Consider the following 25,761-nt stretch of genomic DNA (forward strand, 5'->3'; position numbering starts at 1 on the left):
GACATGAGTCACATTCTCTCACCGCTGTAATAAATGTTCAGAAACGCCGGAGGGGGGGGGGGGGTCAAATATCCTGTGAGTGGCTGGATGAAGTCATTTATCCATTAAGCTGCCAAAGACCCAGACATCACACTACAGGGAAAGGTTCCTGTGGGCAGGAGGGGATAGGACGGGCAGGAATGGGTTTAAACTACATGCAGAATGATATCAAGGGGACATTTCCACACTCAAGAGTGGTTCAGCCGTGGAAGGGGCTGCCTAAGGAGGAGGGGAGCTCCCCCTCACTGGCCGTCCTCAAGCAGCGGCTGGACAGATTCTTCTCCTGGATGCTGGAGGCTGATCCTGCCCTGAGCAGGGGGTGGGACTAGATGGCCTGCATGGCCCCTTCCCACTCTAGGATTCTAGGAGTCTAGTTCAGCAGTGGACATGGCCCCTTCCCACTCTAGGATTCTAGGAGTCTAGTTCAGCAGTAGAAGGGGCTGCCTAAGGAGGTGGGGAGCTCCCCCTCACTGGCCGTCTTCAAGCAGCGGCTGGACAGATCCTTCTCCTGGATGCTGGAGGCTGATCCTGCACTGAGCAGGGGGTGGGACTAGATGGCCTGTATGGCCCCTTCCCACTCTAGGATTCTAGGAGTCCAGTTCAGCAGGGGAAGGGGCTGCCTCAGGAGGTGGGGAGCTCCCCCTCACTGGCCGTCTTCAAGCAGCGGCTGGACAGATCCTTCTCCTGGATGCTGGAGGCTGATCCTGCACTGAGCTGGGGGTGGACTAGATGGCCTGCATGGCCCCTTCCCACTCTAAGATTCTAGGAGTCTAGTTCAGCCGTGGAAGGGGCTGCTTAAGGAGGTGGGGAGCTCCCCCTCACTGGCCGTCCTCAAGCAGCGTCTGGACAGATCCTTCTCCTGGATGCTTGAGGCTGATCCTGCACTGAGCAGGGGGTGGGGCTAGATGGTCTGCATGGCCCCTTCCCACTCTAGGATTCTACACTAAGCTCTGGTCGCTGCACAGTTCGTTCATTTTAAAGAGCCGCTTACATTGTTCTCATCTCCATTTTACTATCAAAACAATCTTGTGAGGTAGGCTAGGCGGAGAGCTCACTCAGTATACACCATTCCAGGAAGCCAAGCCTGTCTGTTTCTCAGTAGCACATTTCTTCTAATTAAGAGGCCTTTTTTTTTGTTTCATAACAGCAAGATGTGTGTGTGTGTATTTAATGAGGCCTGCGTTCCCTCCTCCAATGCAAATCATTTTCGTTTGGTATCTTTTCCAGGCAATTATTCGTAATGAACAGGCACGCAAAAAGTTTGGAGGTCAATACACCCGAACCTCCAAAACGTGTGGCTGGCACTCCTGGCGCCACCAAAACATCTCGCAAACAACCCTCATCCTCGAAAACGCCTGGCGCTGACAAGCCGCTGCCTGCCTCCCGCCCTCCTCTCCCCCGCCATGTCCTGCCGCTTCCCCTGGGCAGAACCACCTCGCCTCGTGCAGGAACCTGTTTGGGAAGGGCTGCCAGCGCTGCTGCGTCAGCTTTAATGACGGCCCGTGCCAAGGGGAGCCGCCGCTTTCTGCCTCACCAATGGGAAGGAGAGAGGTTTGGGAAATGACGCACGGGATGGAGAGAGCTGGCGGAGAATGCTGGCAGGGGGCTCATGGGAATTGTAGTTCATGGACATCTGGAGGGCCGCAGTTTGACTACCCCTGCTCCAGAAGAATTGGTTGGCTACTCACTGTGTGAGACAGGATGCTGGACTAGGTGGACTATCAGTCTGATCCAGCAGGGCCTGTGTTATGTTCTTATGAGTGGATGCCAAGGGTAGGGACTTTATTGCAGGTTTCAAGGGCTTTTGTTTAATTAAGGGTGCTGCAGTCCAGAAATCAAGGTGCTTTTCTTGAGAGGGTGCAGATTAAGGTGTTGCAAGACGAAGAATTCCCCAGCTGCAGGAGTCAGGCAGATTCTCATGGGAACATGCCAAGCAGCTGGGTTCAGAGGTACGGACTGCCTCCAGAACGTGGAGCTTCCAATGCTCCATTATTTATTGGGGTGGGGCAGGGCTGCGGCTCAGAGAAAGAGCCTCTGCTTTGCAAACAGGCGGTCCTGGGCTCAATTCCCAGCATCTCCCATTAAAAGGATCAGATAGGAAGTGATGGGAAAGACCTCGGCCTGAGACATATGGCCTGTCAGAATAGACAATACTATCCTTTTAGTATAAGGCAGTTTCATGTATCATTATGTAGACTCATAGAATCATAGAGTTGGAAGGGACCTCCTGGGTCATCCAGTCTAACCCCCTGCACTACACAGGACACTCACAACCCTCTTAGTCATCCACTGTCACCTACCACCCCCTTGAGCCTTCAAAGAATCATAGAATCCTAGAGTTGGAAGGGACCTCCTGGGTCATCTAGAAGTAGAAGAAGAAGAGTTGGTTCTTATATGCCACTTTTCCCTACCCAAAGGAGGCTCAAAGCGGCTTCCAGTCACCTTCCCTTTCCTCTCCCCACAACAGACACCCTGTGAGGTGGGTGAGGCTGAGAGAGCGCTGATATCACTGCTCAGTCAGAAGTTTTATCAGTGTCGTGGCGAGCCCAAGGCCACCCATCTGGCTGCAAGTGTAGGAGGAGTGGGGAATCATACCTGGCTCACCAGATCAGAAGTCCGCACTCCTAACCACTACACCAAACTGGCTCTCTAGTCCAACCCCCTGCACTATGCAGGACACTCACCACCCTCTCGCTCCTCCCCTGTCACCTGCCACCCCCTTGAACCTTCACAGAATCAGCCTCTCTGTCAGATGGCTCTCCAGCCCCTGGTTAAAGATCTCCAAAGATGTATACATTTAAAACATTTATTACCTGCCTTTCCACCTTGTAGGACTCAAGGTGGCTTACAATATAAAAGAAAAAAATTATTTAAATTAAATAAAAACACACACACATAAGAGATCATGGTTTAAAATCTCCAACTACGACTGCCAATAAATTTTAAAAAGCTAAATTAGTCAAACGCAATCCTAAATTAGACCGTCTCCTGAAGATTGATTTTCTTTAAATACGGCATTATGCCAGGCACCATAAAATAACACCATCACATACAGGCTAAAAGGAAAATAAAGCAGGAGCTACACATGACTGATAAAATATATCAAGATATTTAAATTAGAGTTTATTATACAGGTGAACATGGGGGCTCCTCTCTTGGACTTTGCAAACATTTTAGAGCAAGCTAAACCACATCTGCAAGGCCAGATATATCATAGGATCATAGAATCATAGAGTTGGAAGGGGCCATACAGGCCATCTAGTCCAACCCCCTGCTCAACGCAGGATCAGCCCTAAGCATCCTAAAGCATCCAAGAAAAGTATGTATCCAGCCTTTGCTTGAAGACCCCCAGTGAGGGGGAGCTCACCACCTCCTTAGGCAGCCTATTCCACTGCTGAACTACTCTGACTGTGAAAATTTTTTCCTGATATCTAGCCTATATCGTTGTACTTGAAGTTTAAACCCATTACTGCGTGTCCTCTCCTCTGTAGCCAATGGGAACAGCATCCTGCCCTCCTCCAAGTGACAACCTTTCAAATACTTAAAGAGGGCTATCGTGTCCCCTCTCAACCTCCTTTTCTCCAGGCTGAACATTCCCAAGTCCCTCAACCTATCTTCATAGGGCTTGGTCCCTTGGCTGTTATTAAGATATGAGACTGAATCTGAACAGGTTAGGACTCGTATGATTAAATGGATGCAGAATATTGGATTTAATAATGTCATACTGAAACATGGGAACGTATATGGGTTAAAGTGCCTAAGTTAACAAAGAGCCAGATATTAAGAGAAAACTGGCATAAGATGTTTTACAGATGGAATGTAAACACCTAAAGTAATTGTTAAGATGCCCAGCGGCTATCATAATATGTGCTGGAAATGTCATGATAAACTGGGCCCTTTCATTCACATGTGGTGGAGATGTGGGAAAGTGTACAGAGTTTGGGTAAAGGTACATGCTGTTTTGGAAGAGATGTTTAATATTAAGTTTCCTATGAAAGTTGAACATATGTTGTTAAGTTTGTGTCCACAACTACTCCCTTCTCATACTAGAATTTTCTTCTTTTATGCCACGATGGCAGCAAGACGGGTTCTGGCTAAGAACTGGAAATCACAGGAGATCCCAACTATTGACTTAGGGCTGCATAAACTTGCTGAATTAACGAAAATGGCAAAGCTTCCTTCTGTAGTCAACAAAAGACCCAGGGAAGAATTCCAGGAGCACTGGAGATTCTCCTTGGACTGTCTTGCCAAAGGAAGCTTGGAGCCAGCAAAGAAAAGGGACAATGGGAAGTCGAGGGACGGGGGTATACTGTAACCAAAATACTTTTCTTTTCTGTATATCTTCATACAGATATATAACATTTAGTATAAGAGCATTTTAAAACGAAACTAGAATTTCTATTCTAACATTCAAGGTCACAGTGGTGGATGATTTCATTCATTTGCTTCCACAAATGTCTGTCTCAGTCCCATTCGGCTTTCTGCTTACATTCCCTTCCCATAAGAGAAACCTGATTTTTTCTTGGTCAGTGTTTCAAGTTACATCCCTAAGCGGAGGAGATATTCTCTTAGAAGCCTCTGGGGCAGCCTCAAAAATGCCCTCTAGGCAAGCTTCTGTTATTGGCAGGCCAGGCCAGGAGGGCTTGTGGTCCCTTCTGACCTCTCCCAAGCAGCTCAAATGACCAAACTGGGGCTATCGTATTTTGGTCACATTACGAGAAGACAAAGAGTCACTGGAAAATACAAGAACGTGGGGAACAGTGGGAGGGGGCAGGAGAAAAGGAAGAGCCGACATGAGCCGGATGGACTCAGCCAGAGAAGCCTCAGCTGTCGCTTTGCGAGACCTGGGCAAGGCTGTGAGTAACAGGATATTTCAAAGGACTAACATGGGATAGCCATTGCTGGACACCTCCTCCTCGACCCGTCTGAGCGGTCTCACATTAAAAGGAACCTCTTCCCTGCTCTCTCACAACTTGGAAATGCATTTCTATTTTTCCACGGGGGACAGATCGATTTTCTTCTCTGGCTTTACTAGAATTTATGAGCTGCCAAAGGCCAGACTAGTTGGCTGCCTCCCGAGGCAGCCTGTAACCCCTGGGGGAGCTAGAGAAAAAGAACCTGCTTGTCCAGTTTTTGGAACTGTCCAAAAGAAAACCACCAGTGAGCCAGGGTCACAGTTCTGGGGTGACTCTGATGGGATCCGTCCCCTGACTTGGACGGTCCAGACTAGCCCAATCACATCAAATTGCAGAAGCTCAGCAGCGTTGGCCGTGGTCACTACTTGAATGGGAAAACACCAGAGAAGCCCCAGGTTGCTGTGCAGAGGCAGGCACCAGCTAGCTGCCTCTGTTTGTCTCTTGCTTTGAAATCCAGGGAGGTTGCTGGGCATTGGCCGTGACTTGAAGGCTCTTTCCTCCCACAATGGGGAAGGTGGGGCAGGCCTCTCAGGGCTGGAGGCCCAGCCAAGAGCTGTGCATCTCCCGGGCCTACGACTAGCGCCAGACGAGGGGAAGATCGAGCCTTACCTGTAAGATTGCAATACGTCTATGATCCCGATGTACAGCAGCAGCCTTTCTCCCTTGGCGTTTCGAGACGGGATCCCTCCCATTCTAGAAGGGAGAAAGAGAGAAATAAGGACACGCAGGTTCGCAGACGCCCGGGCCTTCTCTACCCGCTGGGAAACAGCCGCACGTGGGCCGAATCCTGGCAGCTGGGATTGCTGGATGACGGAATGCAAGGCAAAACTTTTCGCGAAACGAAAGGCAAGCTGGCCGTGGTGCCACACTTTTAGAAAGTAGGACTCTCCGAAGCATAAGGGCAAATTCTGCTGAGCTTAGATCTTGATCAGAGAAAGCCCTGCCAAGAGAGGCAGCGGTTCACAGGATTCGGTCTGCAGACCCTATAGAAAACAGGGTTTGCTGGCAGGGGCTCATGGGAATTGTAGTCCATGGAAATCTGGAGGGCCGCAGTTTGATTAGCCCTGCTCTAGTAGCTGCCTTATACAGAATCAGATTGTAGTTCCATCACGGACATTTTTGGCTATTCAGACTGGCAGCCTCTCTTCGGGATCTCAGACTGAGAAAGATCTGTCCAGTCACCACCTGCTCGGTCCTTTTAACCGGACATGGCAGGGGACCTTCTGCGTGCGAGGCTGAGGCTGGGAGGAAGAAGGGTTGGTTCTTATATGCTGCTTTTGTCACCCCCCAAGGAGTCTCAGAGCAGCTTACATTCGCCTTCCCTTCCTCTCCCCACAACAGACACCCTGTGAGGGGGCAGAGCAGTCAGGATTCAAAAATAAAACAAGAAGAAGAGTTGGTTCTTAGATGCCACTTTTCTCTACCCGAAGGAGTCTCAAAGCGGCTTACAGTTGCCTTCCCTTTCCTCTCCCCACAACAGACACCCTGTGGGGTGGGTGAGGCTGAGAGAGCCCCGAGATTACAGAAGAAGAAGAAGAGTTGGTTCTTATATGCTGCTTTTCTCTACCCGAAGGAGGCTCAAAGCGGCTTACATTCACCTTCCCTTTCCTCTCCCCACAACAGACACCATGTGAGGTGGGTGAGGCTGAGAGAGCCCTGAGATTACTGAAGAGAAAGAAGAGTTGGTTCTTATATGCCGCTTTTCTCTACCCGAAGGAGTCTCAAAGCGGCTTCCAGTCGCCTTCCCTTTCCTCTCCCCACAACAGACACCCTATGAGGGAGGGGAGGCTGAGAGAGCCATGATATTCCTGCTCGGTCAGAACAGCTTTATCCGTGCTGTGACTGGCCCAAGGTCACCCAGCTGGCTGCATGTGGAGGAGCGGGGAATCAAATCCAGCTCGCCAGATTAGAAGTCTAACCTCTACACCAAGCTGGGAGAGGAAGGGAAGGCCATTGCGAGCTGCGTTGTGACTCCCTCGGATAGTGGAAAGTGGGGTGCAAACAGCCAGCTCTTCTACCTCTAGCCATCCACCGTTCAAGTGGGGTGAAGTTCATGCTTCTCTTCGCCCCCCCGCCCGCCCGCCCGCCGCAGACTTACTGGTCATCGGTCTCGACGGTGCCTCCTCGCCGTGCCTCCCCTTGGATGGATTCCATGGCTGTGGAGTAGAGGGCCTTCTGTGCCGCGGGCCGCCGCGTGTCGGCGTGGGAGGACCCGTCCATGACTGCCCGCTCTCGCTGAGCTAGATCCAGATTGTGGACGGCCACGAGCAAGCTGTAATCCATGATTTTGAAACTCTGCAAAACCTGTGCGGGGGGCGGGGAGAGCCCGTCAAGCCAACCCGTCCCAAAGCCAGGCAGCCCAATTCAGATTGCACCGTGCGTTCCCTGCAAAAAACCCGTCCGTGATTTTTGTTTATCAAGCCTGCCTCGTCCCAAGGCCAATGATTCACCTTGCATCACACCCTCAGCTGTTAAGCATTCAGGGCAAATAACTTGCTTTGGAAGCACACAGGATTTTGTTCGTTTTAATCTTGCAAATAAATATTTTAGTCAGGGGAAGAAGGCTCAAATCTGCAAGGGCCTGTTGTTGTTGTTGTTAGGTGCAAAGTCGTGTCCGACCCATCGCGACCCCATGGACAATGATCCTCCAGGCCTTCCTGTCCTCTACCATTCCCCGGAGTTTCTTGTTTAACCACATCCAAGGGCCTGTGCTGGAAGAAAAACATGCCAGACAACATTTAAAAGCAATGCTCGTGAAAGAGAAGCCGAGGGGACTTTCAACTGGAAGGGCCACCTCCTTCCACATGACCCTGTGGGCCAGCTGCTGATTATCCCACCATTTAGGGTAACCTGTGCGGCATTAACCACATACCTGAGGGACTGCCTATCAGGTTATGTCCCCAGAAGGGCTAGAGACACTCTGTGGGTACCCAGCCCGTGGGAGATAACCTGGCCTCAAACAGAATTCTGAAGTTACCCACAGGCTTAAGAGAAGTCTTTAAGGCAGGGTATCCCTGTGGGCACCTTTAGAATTCTGACACAGCACAATGGATGCAGTGGAATAGGCTGCCTAAGGAGGTGGTGAGCTCCCCCTCACTGGCAGTCTTCAAGCAAAGGTTGGATGCACACTTTTCTTGGATGCTTTAGGATGCTTAGGGCTGATCCTGTGTTGAGCAGGGGGTTGGACTAGATGGCCTCTATGGCCCCTTCCCACTCTAGGATTCTATGATTCTATGGAGCCAGCCACAAAATGGGTGCTGCAGCTCGCTTTCGGTCAAACAGTGAAGAACCTTGTGGCGGGGGTGGCAAGCACGGCCAAAACAGTGTTCTTAAAAACCTGCACCACTGATCCGATCTCCAGCAGCCAATCAGGAGCCTTGCTGGCCACAAGTCCCAACCCGGTCCTGCCCACTTTCTAAAGACACTTGGTGGGAAAAGTGTGGGCAGATTCCGTGGTGCCCATGCGGGGCCCCTCTTCTAAGGCATCAGGAGACCCAAGAGCTTAACAGCCAGTCTGTGAGGAAATCACAGACAGGCACATCCACACAGAGGGTCAATGTCCAACTGGATGGGGAGGGCGTTACGTTCCCAAACCGTGTTTTTCAGAAATGCACACATCCCCCCGCCCCCAAGAAAGAACAACACGCTCAGTTATGTGGAGGTGTGGCTGCCGCAGAAGCCCGCCCCCTCCGCCCCCGCCTACCAAGCAGTCCCTCTGCAGGGTCTTGCACAGGGCGCTGTACATGTCCGCGTCCAGGAAGAGCCCGTCCTGCACATCCTGCATGAAGTCCAGGTCCTTGTAGGTGGGGAAGACCTTCTCGCGCTCCTTCTGGGACGCCCGGCGCTTGTAGGTGGAGCCCTTCAGGTCGTACTTCTGGTGCATCCGGACGGAGCGAGGCAGAAGGTTGTTCATCACCACGATCCGGATGTTCTTGCCCCCCGCCTGCACGCAGTACAGCCCGTAGAACTTGGGGAGCAGCGTCCGAGGGTTCTGATTCAGGTTCTGGGAGGGAAGGAGGAGAGTTCCCGTGAGTTCCTTTGTTTGAGAGGAACTGGGAAACCCCACGCTCAGGCCACATTTTGGGGCGGTGGAAAAGGAACTGAGGGAGTGGGGCGCTCCGCCTCTAATCATGCGTGTGTTTCCGTTACATGCACAATGTGTCGGGGCAGTTGCGTCCCCTAAAGCAATGGTCCCCAACCTTTTTATCACCGGGGACCACTCAACGCCTTTTACTGAGGCCCGGTAGGGGGGGGGTAGTTTACTCCTCTACTCTCAACCACTGCCCTAACGCTCTCTGGTCGCTATGGTAATGTTTAAACATCCCTTCAAAATAAGATACAGACACGCCACAACAATGAAGTGTGTTGTAAAGGGCCAGGGGGGATGAAGTAAAGGGCCGGGGGGGGAGGTGTCCGGGGCCCACCTCCAATTAGTCGAAGGACCACATGTGGTCCGTGGCCCACAGGTTGGGGATCGCTACCCTAAAGGAGCTTAGCTGGAGAAAGCTTTCTGTGCCAGAGCTTGTCTCTTGTGGCCCTTCCTTGCAGACCCAGGGAATTCCTGACTGCGACACCCACCCCCACTCCTTTGCAAGGAAGGAATTGAAAGTCTGGACATTTTGAAGCAGAAGCTAGATAATCATCTGACAGAAATGGTGATTTTATGGACTTAGGCAGATGGTGAGTGGGTGAGAGGAAGGGATGTGCCAGTCTTTGTCTCTTTGTGGCCCTTCCTTGCAGACCCAGGGAATTGCTGATCTTCACTGTGGGATGGGAGGGGAATTCCCTCCAGGCCAGAATTATGGACACTGGGGGGGGGGGGGCATAAGAATCGGATAGCAGGAAATGGGAAAGAGCCTTGTAACCCTGGAGGGTTTCAAGCACAGAAGGCTATTTCCCGTCTCCTGCCACGCAGTCCTTTGGATGGGAGATGCTGCCAGGAACTGAACCTCCTACATGCCAAGTCAACACAGACGAGAACTTCCGGGAGGCAAATCATCTGGTACACCCCACTATGTAAACTGGACCAGAGCACAAGCCAAGAAAGGAACAAGTGACGCTACTGGAAGGCTACTGACGGGCAAGCAGCACCAGTAGATTTGGGGAAGCCAGCCAAAAATGCAGCCTTTTCTGCTTCTTAGAAGGGAGGAGGGAGAGGAGAAGCTATTCCTTCCTCACCTTGAATCAGAGCCTTAGGCAGCCTCCCAACGGTCTGAAAGGAAACGGCGAGGAGCACACCGCTGCTCCGGTCCCTGATGGACCCATGAAGCTGCCTGGTACTGACTCAGCCCATCAAGGTCAGTACTGTCCACTCAGACGGGCAGCAGCTCCTTAGGGTCTCAGGTGGAAGTCTCCTGCACCTGTTCCTTTGAACTGGAGACGCCGGGGATTGAACTAGGATGCTGTGTAACTGAGCCAGGCCTCTTCCTCAGTCTTATGGGCAGATTAGAAACTGCCTTCTATTGAATTAGACCACCGGCCTGTCCAGACCAGTGTTGCCTGCTCAGACTGACAGCTGCTCTCCAGAGCCCAAGGCAGGGAGGACTTTCCCTACGGCCCAGTAGATACCAGGGGTTGACCGAGAGACCTTCTGCATGAACACATGAAGCCTTTTTATTTGGAATCAGACCCCGGGTCCATCAGCCCCAGTATTGTCTACTCAGGCTGGCAGCTGCTCTCCAGGGTCTCAGGCAGAGGTCTTCCACATCGCCTACCGCCCAGTCCTTTTCTCGGGATGATGCTGGGAACTGAACATGGGACCGTCTGCATGCAAAGCAGAGGCTCTACCATTGAGCCCCAACCCCTCTCCCCTCCCCCCTCCCGGAAGAGGAAAGGGAAGGCAACTGTAAGCCGCTTTGAGCCTCCTTTGGGTAGGGAAAAACGGCATATAAGAACCAACTCCTCCTCCTCCTCCTCCTCCTCCTTCTTGTTCAGTGATATCAGGGCTCTCTCAGCCTCCCCTCCCTCACAGTCTGTCTGTTGTGGGGAGAGGAAGGGAAGGCGGTTGGAAGCCGCTTTGAGCCTCCTTTGGGTAGGGAAAAGCGGCATATAAGAACCAACTCTTCTTCTTCTTCTTCTTCTTCTAAGGCTGAGGGTACTTCCCTGACAAATCTGGAGGCCACTGAGGGAGTGATGTGGCCCGATATTCCTCCCCCTTCTACCTAAAGACCAGCTTGAGAATATGGATTGCTTCCCCTCCCACCCCAATGCCTCCAGTGAAGCTGCCTTATACTACAAAAGTGGCATTAGCGAATTCCAACAGCGTCCTCTTTCACCCCCCCTCCTAGAATTGTTTTCTGGGTTGATATTAGTGTGGGATATATTTGACCACCTCGTCTTTTCCCCCTAAACTGGGGTTCTGATGGGATGTATTTATAGTTTTATGTATGTTTTAGGGGTTTTGTTGGGATTTTATTCTATGTTGAAACTCGATGCAAGCCTTCGGAGGGAGGCGAGTAATAAATTTAAACAATAAATACATAAATATTATACTGACTCAGACCGGCAGCCTCTCTCCAGGGTTTCAGGCAAAGGAGGTCTCTCACGTCACTTCCTGCCTGCTTGCCCTGACCTCCTTCCTCATATTATTTTGACTTGCCCCACATTCTCTTCTTACCACTTGTTGATATCTGACATTTTGTCCACCTTTCAATCCCATTTAGTCAAAATTGCAATGGTCAAGAGATGGCTCGATGGGTTGGACCCTGCACGATCCTCCTGCACTGCAGCGTCTTAAGGCAATGTTTTTAGAATCAGTTCTTCGTTTTTAATGAAACTGAGAAACTCTGTCTGATTTTAATTCTATCATTTTGTATCCTCTTACATTTATTGCTAGAGCCTCTTGTGGCGCAGAGTGGTAAGGCAGCAGACATGCAGTCTGAAAGCTCTGCCCCTGAGGCTGGGAGTTCGATCCCAGCAGCCGGCTCAAGGTTGACTCAGCCTTCCATCCTTCCGAGGTCGGTAAAATGAGTACCCAGCTTGCTGCTGGGGGGTAAACGGTAATGACTGGGGAAGGCACTGGCAAACCACCCCGTATTGAGTCTGCCATGAAAACGCTGGAGGGCGTCACCCCAAGGGTCAGACATGACCCGGTGCTTGCACAGGGGATACCTTTACCTTTACATTTATTGCTCATAATGCCAATAAAGGCTTCTGTATCTGTATCAAAAACAAGCCCAGAAACATAACCCTGAAAAATGACTAGTAGACAAATCTTGAAGCAGTTCTTACAAAAATCCCTCATTCTTTAATGCATGGAGAGTAGCACTCTATCTTACATGCTTTTTATCAATTTTCCATTATACATTTAATTACTAGGCTCTCTGCAATATGATCTCTGCAAGCTACTTCGATTTTACTTAAAAATGGCATGCAAATACTTTTGAAATAAATAATCTTCTTCAGAAGACTTACTGCCCGGTCCTTTCAACTGGAGATGCTGGGGATTGAACCGGGAACCTTCTGCACGCAAAGCAGAGGACCTAGCACTGAGCCACAGCCCCTTACCAAGAGGAAAGATGCAGCCATGCTCCTGCCCTCCCTCCCTCCCTCCCTCCCTCCCCACCCACTCACCATATAGTAGCCTGGCAGCAGCTTCTGCAAGAACTCGGCTTCTTTGTGCTGAACCGTTTTGATAATGAACTCGTCATCGCTGGAGACGTAGAAGATGGAGCCGCTGGCCCCGGAGTTGGAGAGCTCGATGAGGGGCTCGCTGCACAGGGAGCACTGGGGGGGGAGGGGGAGACACAGCAGTCAGGGCTGAACGGAGGAAGCTGCCCAATCCACAAAGGAGCCCAAGTCTTTCACAGCTGCCATATGCAAAAAAATATTCCTCATTTCTTTCCCATCCCCTCCTGCCTGGTCCTTTCAGCTGGAGATGCTGCCTGGGATTGAACCGGGGACCTCCTGCCTGCCCAGCAGAGGCTCTGCCCCTGAGCTCTGGCCCCTCCCCAGGGCTCTCCAGGGTCTCAGGCAGAGAAAGGTCTTCCCCATCCCCTCCTGCCTGGTCCCTTCAGCTGGAGATGCTGCCTGGGATTGAACCGGGGACCTCCTGCCTGCCCAGCAGAGGCTCTGCCCCTGAGCTCTGGCCCCTCCCCAGGGCTCTCCAGGGTCTCAGGCAGAGAAAGGTCTTCCCCATCCCCTCCTGCCTGGTCCTTTCAGCTGGAGATGCTGCCGGGAATTGAACCGGGGACCTCCTGCCTGCCCAGCAGAGGCTCTGCCCCTGAGCTCTGGCCCCTCCCCAGGGCTCTCCAGGGTCTCAGGCAGAGAAAGGTCTTCCCCATCCCCTCCTGCCTGGTCCTTTCAGCTGGAGATGCTGCCTGGGATTGAACCGGGGACCTCCTGCCTGCCCAGCAGAGGCTCTGCCCCTGAGCTCTGGCCCCTCCCCAGGGCTCTCCAGGGTCTCCGGCAGAGAAAAGTCTTCCCCATCCCCTCCTGCCTGGTCCTTTCAGCTGGAGATGCTGCCAGGGATTGAACTGGGGACCTCCTGCCTGCCACGCAGAGGCTCTGGACTCCTAGAAATCCACGGAGGTGCAGAACTAGGGACGGGGGGGGGGATACAGGAGGCCCCTCCATCATGGTTGACCCAACTGTAGCTCTCCCAAAGTCCATGGACTGCAATTACCCTATGCATGCTAGCAGGGGCTCTTGGTAACTGCAGTCCATGGACACCTGGGGAGCCGCAGTTTGGCCACCCCTGCTCTAGATGGCGCTCCAGCAGCCTCTTCTCCTGCTGATCTAGCCTGCAAGGAGGACTGCGAGCATGAAGGCCCGTGGGTGCCGTGGGATGTGAAACCAGCCACATAAAGGTGTTCGTCTGCGCCAGCAGCTGCTTCCGAAGCAAGGTTTCAGAAAATCGGCACGGCTGATCAGATCACCAGTGGCCAATGGAAAACACCTTGCTGGCAGGAGGAGCCGTCTGAAGAACTGTTCACCAGACGGCCACGTTCAACGCCTGTCGCCCTGTTTCTGGGACAGGGTGTCTGCGGCACGAGAGGGAGGGAGGCGGGAGTGGATTTCAGGCTTGCGTGGGTCAGGGTTGCACGGGGGACTGTAATTAGTACATTCGATCACACCCAGGTCTAACCAGCTAGGGTGTAATTAAGGGCTGGGAACACACTGGGAAGCGATGGCCAGCCTACAGCAGCATCCGGGCCTTGTGCGGAAAACCCTTTGGGGGTTTTCGGGGGAGAGGAGGTTTCTGGTCCTAAAGGTCACCTGGGGAAGAGCACCGCTTAAAAGGGGGCGGCTGTGCCTGGGCATGCCTCCCTGTACCTGCTTTCTTCGGTCTTAAGGGGGAAAGGTAAGATTATCAACCTTTCACAAATGGTTGACGCTGCTAGAGAGCAGTTCTGCAAGTCCCCTGGTTGACGTCTTTTCCAGGCCTTTGGGCTGGAGAAGGAGGGGGGTGCCGGAGGCTCAGAATCCTTGGCAGCCTTCTGCAGCAGCCGTGCTGGAGCTCCTGAGAAGCCAGGCCCTATATGGCCAAACTGCCAGAGGCACTGCCTAAAACTCAAGGGTTTAAAGGTCGATTCAGGCTAACCCGTGCAGAAAAAGGAAGCCATTCCAGAATCACGCAGCATCCCTCAAATCTATTTTCCTATCCTGTCCTCTAAGCTTTGAGCCTCAATGCGACATGACCAGGCAGGCAGGAAATAAATCAATGTTTGTGAAAACAAGCACCGAAATTCACCAAACGTCTGGAGCCTTGTCAAGCACACTCTTAGTCCCAGCTGGTCTTTAGGGCCAAGGGCCACCTGCACTGGCTTGCTGGTGGGAACGTTCTTATGGCCCTCCGGAACGTTCTTATGGGGCCCGGCATTTTGCTGTGGCACAGGCAGTCAAAGCCCCAAAGCCCGACCGGGCCTCCCCAGAAACTCACCAAGTAGTCATCCGGCCGGATGCCGAAGAGCTCACGGAAATAGCGGAAGGCAACGGGGGCGTAGGTCTTGAAGCGGAAGTCATTGTAGTGATGGGCTGGCGTCAGGTTGCTGCCTTCACTGGAGGGGAAAAGGGGCACAAGGAGGAGAAGAGCTGGTGTTTTATACCCCACTTTTCACCACCCGAAGGAATCTCAAGGCAGCTTGCAAATAGATACCTTTCCCTTCCTCCACCCACAACAGACGTCCTGTGAGGGAGGTGGGGCCGAGAGAGCTCTGAGTGAACTGCTCTGTGAGAACGGGTGACTAGCCCAAGGTTGCCCAGTCGCCTGCATGCAGTGGAGTGGGGAAGCATACCCAGGCATTCTCCAGATTAGTGTCTGCCACTCATAGCCAGTACAACACACTGTCTCTCACGCACCCTCATGCACTCTGCCAAGGCCGCATGCTTTCAGGTGACACCTTTGCTCATCGGCTCTCCCACAGAAAAATCTCTGCATTCTCGGAGAATGTGTAGGAGGCACACTCCAGGACATAAAAGGGAACCTGTTACCCCACGTGGCCCAGGAACCACACCCTCCCTGGAACAGAAGCCTGCTCATGACCAAGATGCCACCTGCATCATCCTAGAACAGACTTTGAGAGCGAACGTGTTTTGTTAGCTGGCTTGTAGGTGCCGAGATGAGGCATAGCCATGAGGACAGGCTGTGGCTCAGTGGAAGAATCTCTGCTTCTCAGGAAAGAGGTCCCCGGTTCAATCCCTGACATCTCCCCTTAATAAGGACCAGGCAGGAGGGGATGGGGAAGACCTCCCGCTGAGACCCTGGAGTGCTGCTGCAAGGTTGAATGGACAAGACCGAATTTGATGGATCAGCCAGGGTTGCAGTCGCCACGGAAGAGAAGGGCACCCCCCTAGAAGGGGCAAGGAAGAGCCCCACAGATGGGCAGCTTCACTTGTGATCAAATATTTTAAAACCAAAAAATGAGAGATTTTTTGCAGGCACGGCACAAAGTACCGGCTCCCCCAAAATACGCAACCTCCATGAACCTGAGAACATGAGGCTGAGAACATGAAACATGCAAAGTATCCAACTACAGTGATGAGCTGTCTGTTCTTTCGGCTCTGTGTTCTGATTAGAAGCACCTTTTGCAAGGGCTTGGGCATGCAGGGCAGGGCAGGGCAGAGCTTCCTTCCTGCTGGGAAATGAACCGGGGAGGGGGGGGGCAACACCTGCCCCCTAGTCCCAAGGCAAGGCCACCCCCCATACTCCAGAAACAGCTCACCTGGGGAAGAATATGCTCTCCACTACGTAGAAGTCTTGCATGAGGACATCACGCTCCGGCTTGGTGCTCAGGCTTCCCACCGTGTGGGTGATCCCGAGCTGGATGGCGCCTTTGAGGGCCGACGATGTTGTCTGCAGGGCAGCAAACACAAAGAGCAAGGGGTCAGCTTCTTTCTTGGCAGAGACACATGAAAGGGTCCTTTCAGAAGGGAACATCACGCTGGGGAAACTATTCCCACCACCGGGGGGAGGGGGGGGGCTTTCTTTCCCTTTTTAAACTCTTGAACTGGTTTTAAGACAGAGCTATTATTGTTATTGTTGTTGTTGTTGCAATTTATTTCCCGCCACTCCCCAAAGGCTCATGGCAGGTTACAGTGTCAGAAAACCCCCCAGAAAAATCCCTATTAAAACCCGACATAAAATCATAAAATACAACAATCAAAATATCAAAACTATACCATAAGATACAGCGGAAACATAATACCTCCGGGGAGGGGGGGTGAAGAGGGCGCAGATGAACTCCCAAGCCACACTCCTATAGGGGGGCCATGATCTTCCGTGCCGCCTAGCCTCAACCACAGACCTGGCGGAAAAGCTCCATTTTGCAGGCCCTGCGGAACCCAGAAAGTTCTTCCAGATCCCGCAGATCCTCCGGGAGCTCATTCCACCAGGTCGGGGCCAGGACCGAAAAGGCCCTGGCCAAGGCTAGACATGCTTCCCTGGGGCCAAGAATGACCAGCAAATTATAACCTGCAGAGCGTAAGGCTAAAACAGTTCTGCAGGGCTTGCAAAAGGGAGCTCTTCTGCCAGGCATTTGGTTGAGACCGAACGAACCAGCAATATCTGCAGGGCCCCTGCTCCCTCCCCCCCTCCAGAAATCCATCAATGTGTTCTGCCCCTGGACCTGTTTACACTGCTTGTACTATTGTACTGTTACCGCTGTTACAATTATCAGTGAATAATATTATGGTTATTTATAGGTTATGGATTGTTTCTTGTATCGTTTCTACGTTTTATGGAAACCGCCCTGAGCCTCCAGGGAGGGTGGAATATTAATTAATTAATTAATAGAATAAATAAGATTTCTCTGTATAACTGTGTTGGCCACATTTTGCAAACAACCTGGGAAGTACTCTGTACAAAGAAGTTTTAAAAACTCGGAAATGGTTTAAATGTGTTTTTCCTGTGGATGGCCCTACTGTACCCATATCAATAGATTCAAATGGGTCGCCGTGTTGGTCTGAAGTAGGGCAATAAAACCAGAGTCCAGGAGCACCTTTAAGACCAACCAAGATTTATTCAAGGAAGAGTGCCTGCACTAGAAAGCTCCCGCCTTGAATAAATCTTTGTTGGGCTTAAAGGTGCATCTGGACTCTGATTTTATTATACCCACATCAATCACTCTTCCGCTGATATGCCACCTTCTAACTCCCTTCACTTAGACTCGAGCAGACCTCTCACCTCTACCTTTTGTACCGCAAGGGCAGAGAAACTACAGAGTTCTGCTGCTTTCTGTTTCTCATGCCCTGATGGGGGACTCCTCTGGCCTGGGCTCTTCAAAACACACAAACCACCATCTTTGCGCAACAAAGGCTCCCCCCCCCCCCACACACACATACACACCCATGCTGTGTTTCTTAGGCACCTAAATGATGACACGGTAAAATTCTTTAAAGAAAGTCAAGCAGAACACAAACTCCTGACATCCCATACTCCAATAGATTACCACATTTCCTGTGGAGGCCAGTGTACTGCAGTGATTAAAAGCTGGTTGTTGTTGTTGTTGTTGTTGTTGTTGTTGTTGTTATTATTATTATTATTATTATTAATTCTATTTGTATGACCGCCGCTATTCACAATATTTCAATACAAATACAGTACATTAAAAACCATTAAAACCCTATAAACAACGACTCAGTCACAATGATGGCGATTAAGAAAAAACTATTTCCATACAGGCCTACTGGATGGGCAGAAGGGAGCGGATGGATAATTGGCCAGAGGGATAATTGGAACATTCTGGGGAACCAGGCCCGTCTAATACTGCAGTGGGGGAGGAAAGGTCATGCCCCTTTCGCCTCCCTTGGGGGCGATGCTCTCCCCCATGCTTTTTAACATCTGCAGACCAGGAAGTGCATCTTCCAAGCCTGCCTGGGGTGCAAATTAAGATCGTGCCCAAGGCCAGGAATCTGGGGGCGATCCTTGATGCTTCCCCATTAATGAAGGCCCAGGTCACCAGAGTAGCCCACATGGCATATTCCACCTACACTAGGTGAGGCTACTAGCGCCCTACCTGTCCTCAGAACACCTGGCCACAGTGATCCATGCAACAGTCACCTCTGTCACCTCTAGGCTTGACTTCTGTAACTCGCTCTACACGGGCCTTCCCTTATCCTTGACCCGGAAATTGCAACTGGTGCAGAATGCGGCTGCCAGGGAACTGCCAGGGAACTGGAACACCTTGGAGGGCCCACAGCCAGCCAGTGCTGAGGCAGCTTCATTAGTTGTAGGATGCACCCTGGATTAAGTTTAAGGTTTTGGTCTTGACCTTCAAGGCCATTTGCAGTCTGGGCCCCACATACCTGAGGGACTGCCTATTGCCTTATGCCCCCCACAAGGTTCTTTGCTCTGCAGGTACAAACCTGTTGGTATCCCTGGCCCAAGGGAGGTTCACCTAGCCTTGACCCAGGCCAGGGCCTCTTCAGGCCTGGTCCCAACCTGGTGGAACGAGCTCCTGGAAGGCTAAGGACCATGCAGGAGCTTTCACAGTTCCATAAGACCTCCAAGAGGGAGCTCTTCTGCCAGGTATTTGGTTGAGGCTGGGGCAATTAAGAAGAAGAGAAGAAGAGTTGGTTTTTATATGCTTCTTTTCTCTATCCGAGGGAGTCTCCAAGCGGCTTACAGCCACCTTCCCTTCCTCTCCCCACAACAGACACCCTGAGAGGGAGGTCAGGCTGAGAGCGCCCTGACATTACTGCTTTGTATGAACAGCTCTATCAGGGCTGTGACAAGCCCAAGGCCATCCAGCTAGCTGCATGTTAAATTTGAAGCCGATGCTCTTAACCACTACACCGTGCTGACTGTAGAAGAGTACAAGGAAGGGACCTCAGCAGGCACAATGAAAACACACCCCAGCACACGCACAAAAGACCCTTTTGGGTGGGATACTCACCCTGTAAATAAACTTGAATAGTTCAGTAGCCTATGGTCACTTTGTGCTGGCCCATCAGGGATTAGGGACCAAGAAAGAATTTTAAAAAAATGTATGTTGATATAGTTACACCCCATGTTTCTTTCCAGCGGGGACTCAAAAGCAATGTCCCCACTTCCACTTTGTGCTCACAACAACCCTGTGAGGCAGGTTAGGCTGAGGGAGTAAACAGCCCACGCACGCTCAGTAAGCTTGCATGGCAGAGTGGGCACTAACTGCTACTAACTCTGGCTCTTGCACCCGCGCTCACCAGCCCAGTTTCTATGCTTCATGCCTGCCCATGGAGAGATGCCTTTAGGTCCATCACTGGCTCTGAGCCAGAAGGTACAGCTGGGGCAGAGGCGGTCTGTCTCTTTGGTGCTTGGGGGGGCAACAGTGGGAGGGCTTCTGGAGTCCTGGCCCAGCTGGGGGACCTCCCGATGACCCCTTGGTTTGGGCCACTGAGTGTTGGACTGGAGGGACCACACTCTTGTGTTCCTAGGATGCCATCGGTCCTTCTCCTTTTCCCAATGGCGACACTATTTGGGAGCTCTGCTGAAGGGCAGCTAACTCCCTCCTCCACCCCACCCCCTAATTCAATAAGCTTCTTCCTCCCCAAACACCCACAGAAATCTCTTGCCCTGTTGCTTCTTGGTTGTTTCCCACCTTCCCAAAACTCCCAGAAGCCAGAGCCGGTTTTGGGAAGGCGGGAGAGAAATCCAAGAAATGATAAGAACCATCCACTCTCCTACAATCCCCAGGGCCATAGGCCGGAGACTACTCCCAGATCAGGTGGGAGTGTTGACCCTTCCCCTCCCAGCAAAGCAGCCAGCTGGGCAAAATGCCTGGCACCAGAAGCCCCTCATCCTCACCCCACCCCATGGTTTCCTTCAAGTCTTCCACTCAACATCTTGGGCTTAACTTTTAATCTCCAGAGATAAAAGCATCTCTGCCCTGGAGACTCTTTCGCTGGGATACTGGAAAAGGGAGAGCTGGTCAGGACCCCCAACTCTTTGGCAGGTTGAGGAGAGGAGAATATTGTGAGTGGGTGGGCAGAAGGGACTGTGTCACAGCCTGGCTCTTGGGGCCCTTCCTTTCATGCCCAGAGAAATGCAGATTGCTACTTCAGGGTCAGGAGGCAAATTTCCTCCGGGGGGGGGGGGGGGCATCATCTAAGCCTAGAATTTGGGTCACTGTGGGTGGGCAGTTAGTTGTGAATTTTCTGCACGAGTTAGACTAGATCAGGGGGAGTCAACCTGTGGTCCTCCAGATGTCCATGGACTACAATTCCCAGGGGCTCATGGGAATTGTGGTCCATGGACATCTGGAGGACCACAGGTTGACTACCCCTGGACTAGATGACCCAGGAGGTCCCTTCCAACTCTAGGATTCGGATTCTGTGACCTCCTTTTGTTACTGCATCTTGTGCACACTTTATTAAATGCAACAAATCAAAGTTCCTAGTCCTTATGACTACAAGGGCAGGCAAAACAAAATTATGACCGATGGAAGGCCCATGAATAAAGAAATTTTATGAATCCGAACTGGTGTCAAAGTCTCTTAGGAAACCGAATCGCGGTCAAGTCAAAATGGGGTTCCAGATTCTACACCCATTTTCAAACAGAACATTTCCTCAGTGAATCGTCCTGGAACCTCGTTTTGACCTCGATCTCATAAGAGACTTTGATACCAGTGAGGATTCGCAAAATTTATTTATACATCGGTCCTATTTTCGTTTCTCTTGGAAGAGCAGGTGGCAAAATCTCAGAAACCACGACGGGAGCAGATCTGAGGAGGGCAAAAGGGCCGGGGGGGTCAGAGATTGCATGGAGACAGGTCCAGACGGGGGCCGCGGGAGTCTGTCCGCAGCAGCAGCAGAAAGGAGCCAGAGCCCAGGAGCACCTTCAGGACCAACAAGATGTGTGGCAGGAGAGGAGCTTTTGTGAATCACGGATCACTTCTTCAATTACAAGCACCGGGAGCTACTCTCAGCTTGCATGCCCCTCCTCCACCAGTTCTGCAACCTGGAGCTAATGCTGGCCCACCTTATAAGGTTCTTGTGAAGAGTTCAGAAAGAGGCATTTCCTAAGAACATTAAACAAAAGAGCCTTGTTGGATCAGACCAGTGAGGGTTTGTCTCGTCCAGCATCCTGTCTCATAATGGCCGACCCAGTTCCTGTGAAAGGCCAGCAACAGGGCACAGGGGCCAAGAACAATCCCTGACGTTGCCTCCCAGCGCTGCCTCTGAACCTGGAGGTTCTCTTTTGCCACCATGGCTAGCAGCCGCTGATAAGACCTGCCCTCCATGTCAAGCACTTTGAATGCTCTGCCTGCTAGCTATGTGGCAGATTTATCAGACACCCCTCTCCCCGTGACTGCTGGACTGTTGAAGGTGTTCATGGCCAGAGTCGACTAAAACTACCAGGCCGTGGCTAGACAGCACGGAAAACCCACAACAACCTTAAGGATAGATTCAAATGGGTCGCCGCGTTGGTCTGAAGTAGCACAATAAAATCAGAGTCCGGGAGCACCTTGAAGACCAACAAAGATTTATTCAGGGCGGGAGCTTTCGAGTGCAAGCACTCTTCGTGCTTGCACTCGAAAGCTCACGCCCTGAATAAATCTTTGTTGGTCTTCAAGGTGCTCCCGGACTCTGATTTTATTCCACAACAACCTGTCCCTGACGTTTTGCCAGCAACTGGGGCTGACGGCTTCAGAGGTAGGAAACGACAAGAGGGAAATAGCTCTGTGCTAAAGCACCCCGCTTTGAAGTGTCCTACCTCTGAAGACGCCAGCTACAATTACTGGCGAAACATCGGGATCTAAAACGGCCAGACCACGGCCACACAGCTGGAAGACCCACCGCAGCCAGGAGAAGTACCACGCAGAATAAACCGAGCCGCCTGCGAGCGTGGACAAGATTCCTGAAATTCCCCATCGCCCTGTAAGCGTACAGCATCCTCCTCACGTCAAGAGCTTTGGCCCACAGGCTCCGGAACGGAGAGGGGACGTGAGGGCGCACCACGAAGTCTGAAGTATTCACCTGGGAAATGCAGGTGGGGTGCGGGTGGGGGTGGAATCCCGAACGATCCAAAGCAGAACCATCACAACAAGCCAACGCAGCGCCCGAGGGAAAGGTGGAGGGCAGCAGCGCTCACGACAACAAGCCAAAAGGAAACAGGAAGTGGCGCCTGCCAGAGCTCTAAGGCTTGCACAAGCCGTGATTCCCGTGGAGTGCCGGAGAGCAAGAGCAAGGGGGAAACGCTCCGTATCAGGGTGCCCCTGCGAGGGGCCAGGACCACTCCTTCCAGACACAAGCAGCCCCCGCTGGGCTTGGCCACGCTAGGAGGCAGAGTGGTGAAAAGGCAGCCAGCCCCGTTTCTTCCCTGTTTCTCCATCACCACCCCTGCCCCCCCCCCTCCAACCGCAGGCAAGCTTTGGTGGATTCTGCCCACAGGCAGCCACTTACGTAGAACGACCACGGTCCCGACGAGCGGGTCACGCTAGCATCCATCTAATCCGGACACAGGAAGCGGGTTCTGAGGCAGAACAGGCTGGCACATGCTGAAAAGCCCCCTGAGTTAACTCAGGGGCTGGGGACCCAACGGCCACCCACTTCGACCCACTCCTTGCGGGGGAGGAGGGGGGGGGAGAGAGAGTATGCTCCGGGAAAACCAAATCCAGGTGGAATTCCAAGCTGACTGGTCTCCCAGGGCCTGTCCGGCAGCGACGAGGGCAGAACAAAATTCCAGGGGAAAACGACTCTTCCAAAGACCTAAGACTCTTCTCGAAACGGAGTGATGACGCTTTGGGCTTTGGCCTTTGCCCCCGGGATCTGCCGGCATGTGCTTGCCGGCGGCCGCTTGCGACGAGGTTTGACGTTTACCTGAACGGCCTCCACCTTTTATGCTCCGGCCGGTGACTCAGATGCTTGAGAATGTGGGGCGGAACCGAATGGAAGGAGGAGGGGAGGGACGCGAGAGAGGGAGAGACGTGCTCCGGGGGGGGCGGGGGGGGAGGGGGGAGAGACACAGCGGCAGCTACCTTTTTGTAGGTGGTTTCGCCCGTGGAGTCCACGCCCCGGTGCCCTTTCTTGATCGTCTGCGAAGTGTGCCCGGAGGATCCTGCCATCTAGGGTCGGGAGCAGAGGGAAGGCCATGAGAAAAACACAGGTCTTTGGGGAAAGCAGCACCGCAGACTCGGGGTTCCAGCAAGGGGCTCCCTAACAAAGCAGGTGGAAGCGAATGCTCCAACGGATGTGTTGAGAGCCACTTAATCCAGTGGGAGGGGGAGAGAGTGAAGAGCTGGCTTGCATCTGCTGAATGCGGTTCAGCAAGAACTGACCCGTGTGCTCAAAAGGGAGCGGGAGGCCGCAGCTCTGGGGCAGAGGATCTGCTTTGGGGGCGGAAGGTCCCAAGTTCAGTCCCCAAAACCAGGGGTAGTCAAACTGCGGCCCTCCAGATGTCCATGGCCTACAATTCCCAGAAGCCCCTGCCAGCATTCGCTGGCAGGGGGCTCCTGGGAATTGTAGTCCATGGACATCTGGAGGGCCGCAGTTTGACTACCCCTGCCCAAAACCTTCTGCTCAAAAGGCTCCGGCGATGGGGAAGATCTCCGCCTGAGGTCCTGCAGAGCCGCTGCCGGGTAGGGGAGGCCTCAGCAGGCGCCTGGCTCAGCAGAAGGAAGCTTCAAGCGTTCTTAGCGTGGGAGAGACTGAAGCTCTGCCGAAGGCAACTCTGGCAGCCTGGCTGTTCTGTGGCCAGGCAAAAGCAGCCGGTAGCTCACAGAGGTCAAAAACCGAAATCAAAATGGCACAGATGTGATAAAGTCTTTTTTTTTTCCTTATTGAAGGAATATATTTCTAATTTTCAACTTGTCAGTCGCCACTAATTTCCAAACATCGGCAGCCGAAATGGGGTCATAGAATCGTAGAGTCGGAAGGGACCCTCCTGGGCCCCAGGTATTCGTATCCTGCTTTCTGGGTCTCCATCGGGAACAGAGCTCTTGCCTGGCTCAGACTCCAAGTGAAACGTGTTAGCTGTGACTAACGTGTTAAACGTGTTAACGTGTCACTGGCAGTCTTCAAGCAAAGGTTGGCTACGCACTTTTCTTGGATGCTTTAGGATGCTTAGGGCTGATCCTGCGTTGAGCAGGGGGTTGGACTAGATGGCCTGTGTGGCCCCTTCCAATTCTATGATTCTATGATTCTATGATTCTAGTTCAGCAGTGGGATGGGCTGCCTAAGGAGGTGGTGAGCGCCCCCTCACTGGCAGTCTTCAAGCAAAGGTTGGCTACACACTTTTCTTGGATGCTTTAGGATGCTTAGGGCTGATCCTGCGTTGAGCAGGGGGTGGGACTAGATGGCCTCTATGGCCCCTTCCAACTCTATGGTTCTATGAAATTCTATGAAATTCTCTGATACTCTATTCAGATATTGACTGTCAATCACTGATGAAGATAAAGCGGGATAAGAATACCTGAGACCCCGTTTTGGCTGCCCATGTCTGGAAATCAGTGGAGACTGATAGGTTGAAAATTAGAAATATATTCATTCAATAAGGGGAAAAAAAGACTTTAATACATCTGTGCCATTCTTGGTTCAGTTTCTGGTTGTCCACGAGAAATCTACGGTGTTCTCCTATTCTGCGGTAGCTCACAGAGGTGCCTCCTGAAGCTGTGCAGTCTTTAATTTCAGAGCCACGTGCCGGAGAAACCGCCCCTCATTCATTCATTCATTCATTCATTCATTCATTCATTCATTCATTCATTCATTCATTCATTCATTCATTCATTCATTCATTCATTCATTCATGTGGCGGCTGTGGTGGAAAGGCCCATCGGGTGGCATCTGACCTATGGCTGCCTTGCTGGAGCTGCAGAGCCGCAGACAGACAGAGGGGGTTAGCCGTTGCCTGTCTCTGCGCAGAGACTCTGGACTTCCTGGGCCGACCGGGACTGACCCTGCTTAGCTGCTGAGACCTGATGGGACTGGGTCAGCCTGAGCCAGGGAGGTCAGAACCATCCATCCACTCAATGCTTCTTTTGTGTGTCCTCAGCCCGGTTTGCAAGTCAAGAGAGGCACACGGGCTCCCTCAGGGAACTGGGCTAAGGGAGGAGGAGATTTGTGCGTTTCGGGGTGAGGATAAAAGGGTCCACGGCAGGACTAGGACAGGATCCCAGGCCGGAGGGTCCCAAGGCCACAGGCTGCCTCCGGAATCCCCAGGGTCCTCAGTACGAAGTCTAGTAATGGCCAACCCTGCAGGCTGCCGGTGGGTGACCTGAATTCTTCAGCAATCAAGGGGAGGAGTGTATTCCAAGGCACGTTCTCACGCTCCGCAGGACAAGGGCAAGACTCATCTTGTCTGCCAGAACCCGAGAGGAGCAACTAGACTCTCTCACGTGTCCCGCAGAAAGCCCAGCCGGCACAAGACAGATGCCCAGTGCCTTTCCCACGA

General features: G+C 52.3%; 1 protein-coding gene across 1 annotated transcript in view; it reads right to left on the reverse strand.

The window, feature by feature from the left end:
- The window catches only part of LOC143829215 (putative PIP5K1A and PSMD4-like protein), a 101,067-nt gene that overhangs the window by 41,712 nt on the left and 33,594 nt on the right, over positions 1–25,761 (reverse strand). Inside the window, 7 exon segments of the mRNA XM_077319716.1 lie at positions 5,565–5,648; positions 7,054–7,259; positions 8,659–8,958; positions 12,528–12,680; positions 14,836–14,953; positions 16,118–16,248; positions 23,351–23,437. Of these exon segments, the coding sequence (XP_077175831.1) occupies positions 5,565–5,648; positions 7,054–7,259; positions 8,659–8,958; positions 12,528–12,680; positions 14,836–14,953; positions 16,118–16,248; positions 23,351–23,437 (1,079 nt within the window).

Source organism: Paroedura picta, chromosome 1, assembly GCF_049243985.1.
Source record: "Paroedura picta isolate Pp20150507F chromosome 1, Ppicta_v3.0, whole genome shotgun sequence".
In the NCBI taxonomy this organism is placed as follows: Eukaryota; Metazoa; Chordata; class Lepidosauria; order Squamata; family Gekkonidae; genus Paroedura; species Paroedura picta.